The sequence below is a fragment of the Neocloeon triangulifer genome, unplaced genomic scaffold, assembly GCF_031216515.1.
Source record: "Neocloeon triangulifer isolate White Clay Creek 2 clone unplaced genomic scaffold, ASM3121651v1 ptg000014l, whole genome shotgun sequence".
Lineage (NCBI taxonomy): Eukaryota > Metazoa > Arthropoda > Insecta > Ephemeroptera > Baetidae > Neocloeon > Neocloeon triangulifer.
In genome coordinates, this window is record NW_026775556.1 from 23119337 (window position 1) to 23123039 (window position 3703).

The following is a 3703-nucleotide window of genomic DNA, read 5'->3' on the forward strand; positions in this document are numbered from 1 at the left end:
ATTATTTTATTTGGAAATCAGTTTTCCGTTTAAATTTGCTAGGGAACATGAATAACTAATAGAAAATATCCCATTTATATGACAATTAAAAGAAAAAAAACTTGATCTCATTGACTACTGTTTTGATGAAATTATCTCGTGTTTTCCAAAATTTGAACCTTACTTGTCACCAATTTTGTAAAAATGCTTTTTCATTTATTTGTTGGTTATAAAATTTAAAGGTGCTGAGAAACTATGAAATTAAATTTTTAGAGCAATTAATTTCGAAGATTTTTCCGCAAATAAATGTAACAAGGAAAAGATGAGGATTATTGGTGCCTACTAGCCGGAAAAGTGCTGCCGAGCGGAAAAAGGTTTGCAATAATCAGCAGAGGGAAAGAATGAAAAGATGAGTGCCGTTTTAGGACAACTATAGGATGATTTATTTCTCCGTTTGTTATGTATTCATTCGTTATTGTTACACGCACAGGTGCACAGACAATGATTTAGGTTGAGAAGCAGGAAGGACACAATGATAAATAAATGCAGACAGGCCGCCCGTCGTCTTAAGAGTCGAGTCAACCGGCTTAATTTAATGGCCTGCCTATCACAAACTCGTCCGTCTCACTCGCCCTGCTCCACGACGACGCTCCTCGCTCCCGCACACACTCACAAAACATTATTTTTTTTCTTCCCTTCTTTCTCCGCGGGGCCTCCACTTCTCTTCTTCCCCTTGCGGCCGACGCGAATGATGCAAATGCGAAAAGTTTTTCACCGGGAAAGAATGGAAAATTTCGCTTTGCACAAATCGATCTCTTTTTCAAATTTCTTCCCAATTTATTTTCAATTGAAGTAGGGAACGGTGCGGAACAGGGAGGGCAGGCCGGCGGCCAACACGGCCGCCCGACCCACCTCAAGCAGGTACGGCGAGGCGGCCGGACAACACGCATCAGCCTCCTTTGGGCCTTCATTTGCCGCCGCCGAAGACGAGGAAGCCGTCGCCTGCTGCCGCAATTGCTCCAAACGAAGTTGGTTCTGCCGCTTCCATTTGGTCCTGATGACAGAAAAAATTAATTCATTTTCTTTCAATTAAAAATTTAGATAAATTTTGCAAACAAACAGATATTTAAAAGTAATAAAAAAGCCTTTTAATAACAAAAATTATAAATAAATTAGAACAACAAATTGGGAGGAAAGCTTCGGCAATTTGAATGTATGCAACCTGGTCGGCACATGCGACGGGCGGGTTGTGTGACTCAATATCATGAAGGCGCATGGAGTTAAAATCTCCTTTGCGTTCGATTTCAAAATATTAGGGTTATTTATTTAAATTCTTCTCCTGTTTTCATTAATAAAATATCCAGCAATATCAACGATTTCATCGTCTTATAAATAAAAGATATAATAAAATTTTATTGAAAATTGAAACTCGATAAGCGCTGTCATGAAGATATCTTCTAAGTCAGCAATATTTCACATTTCCCCATGACAGATGCGTGACAGGAGAGTCAGTTTTTTTCTCATTTCATTTTAAGATTCAAAATTTTATGGCAACAAAAGTGTTCATTTAATTTTACTTCAAATCACCTTAAATTTTATAAGCGCATAGAAGATAAATATTTATCTCTAATCATTCCAATAACATAAAAAAGGTATAAATTAGTAATTTTGCATTTTTCTTTTAGAATGGACAGTGGTTTATTTAATTAGTCCGTGTTTTAGAATAAGTCAATATAGTGGTGTTTGCGAGTGATTTTCAACGAACATTCCGAGTGTTTATGTGACAAAATGCGTTGAAACTACTTGAAATGAAAGAAATCAATAAATATTTTCATCATATTTGAAAAACCAATGCACCGCTGCAAAAAAAAATGTAATCAGAGATCAGGAATTTTTATAAATATCCTCTTTCCTCACAACCAGTTCTTACAATTATGAAAGACTGACCTTCTGTTTTGGTACCAGGTCTTGACCTGCGTTTCGCTGAGGTTGAGGGCGTCGGCGACGTCGCCCCTGTCGGCCACCGAGAGGTACTTCTGACACCGGAACTTGCGCTCCAGGTAGGCGAGTTGTGCGTGCGTGAAGGCGGTGCGTCGGCGTCGCGGTTTGCGTGACGCTTGATGCGACGCCTGCGACGGCGACGGCGATCGGGACACGCTGCTGCCGCGACGCAACGCCAAACTCAAAGGGTGCTGCAGCAGTGCCGACACGGCCGCTTCGTACTCGGCCGACACGCCTGCACCCTCGCAACGAGAATCTCCTGCAAAACAATTTGAAAAATTTCCAAAAATGAAAACAATTGTTTTTAGTTTTATTCTTTAATGAACATGGAATTCTAAAATTAGCAAAATTTTCAAGTTTCAATATTTTTAAGTGTTTGTGATATAATTAATTTCTTTTCGATAGTGTCGGTTTATCGCGGCGGCTGAGTCTCTTTATGTCAGGCGTTTTAGCAAACATCTGCTGTTTTTAAACCCATCCTTCAATTTTTTCAAATTAAAATTTTTTTGTATTGACCGAAAAATAAAAAATAAATTAATATAATATAAAAAAAAAGATTTAAAATATATAGCCTGGACATGTAGAGAAAATTATTGATTATAAGATTATAAATAGTTACCGGTATTTATTAAAATATCATAAAACACTTAATTTGTACTGCAAAAAATCTAAATTGTTAAGTTGGATAATTTAATTGGTTGAATATTATATTATTTCTTTGGCTAGATTTTTAAATTACGAGACTGGTATTTTCCTGGTTTAATAAATGTTTTTATAGAATAAACAGCCCGATTTCTCTTCTACGTGGTGAGAGCCCCAAGCAGAAATTTCGTCAATCAAATTATCGCCAAATTTATGATTAAATATTTACGAATTTGGTGAGTTGAATTTTAACAAATCTATGTGTTCCCAATTTTATGTTTCACTTTCAATGAGTGTTGGTTTTAAATAAAAAAAATTAAGAGAAGAATATATTTATGCCAAGTGGAATATTAAAATAAATCTAATCTAGCTGCAAAATAAAATTTACGTTAACACAAAGCCCTAAATTATTAAATCCGTAAAAACAAATTTGTCAATTTCACATGCATGCAATCAGTTAATATCTTGCAAAATTTCAAACTTTTTTACAATAAACATAGAATAATTTGCAAATTTGCAAAAATTATTTTTCAAGTTTTTACCTGGCTCTGGAGGCAGCTGCGGGGGCAGTTGCGGGGGCCTGTCGATGACGTCGGAGAGCAGGTCTTTGATGAGGAACGAGGATCTGCAGTGGTGCTCGGACATGGCGCGAATGAGCCGCCCCCGGTCCATTGGCCGCGCCACGCGGGGCAACGCCCGCCTCCGGGGGCGGGCCGAGCGTGCGCGCCTCCGCGAGACACGCAGCAGGCGGCCAATCGGCCCGACGGCCGCTGGCGAAATCTCGCCGCTTTTAAGGCGACACATCTTCTTGTTCTTGGCTGCTTTTCACCTCCACACGCGTTTATGTATTCTCGTTTTCGGTAAATAGAGTGGTGCGCCGCCGAGGTGTTTTGCCATTTTTCCGAGAGCGCGCAACCCCCCTCGTTCCTGCTTTTATATTATACCTCGACGAGAAAGAGCCAAGAAGTGTTTCGCAAGGCGTACACGTTTTAATGGCGCCCCCGTGCAACCGGCCGCAAATAAATTAACACACTGCTTTTTCGCTAACAATTTGACGAGGACAAAAAGGGCCATTGCCGCA

General features: G+C 39.2%; 1 protein-coding gene across 1 annotated transcript; it reads right to left on the bottom strand.

The window, feature by feature from the left end:
• Nucleotides 1-415: 415 nt before the first annotated feature.
• LOC132200879 (barH-like 1 homeobox protein) lies at nt 416-3380 on the bottom strand. Its single transcript, XM_059626644.1, has 3 exons — nt 3165-3380; nt 1927-2239; nt 416-1033 (listed from the first exon to the last, which is right to left on the bottom strand). The coding sequence occupies exons 1-3, from the start codon at nt 3292-3294 to the stop codon at nt 823-825; spliced, it is 654 nt and encodes a 217-aa protein (XP_059482627.1). The 5' UTR covers nt 3295-3380; the 3' UTR covers nt 416-822.
• Between the last annotated feature and the right edge of the window lie 323 nt (nt 3381-3703).

Excerpts from the sequence above, each read along its gene's own strand:
- LOC132200879 (XM_059626644.1), bottom strand. The coding sequence starts at position 3,294 with ATGGACCGGGGGCGGCTCATTCGCGCCATGTCCGAGCACCACTGCAGA. Across the intron at positions 2,240-3,164 it reads GCAGCTGCCTCCAGAGCCAG|GAGATTCTCGTTGCGAGGGT; the intron begins GTAAAAACTTGA and ends ATTGTTTTGCAG. Across the intron at positions 1,034-1,926 it reads ACCTGGTACCAAAACAGAAG|GACCAAATGGAAGCGGCAGA; the intron begins GTCAGTCTTTCA and ends TTCTGTCATCAG.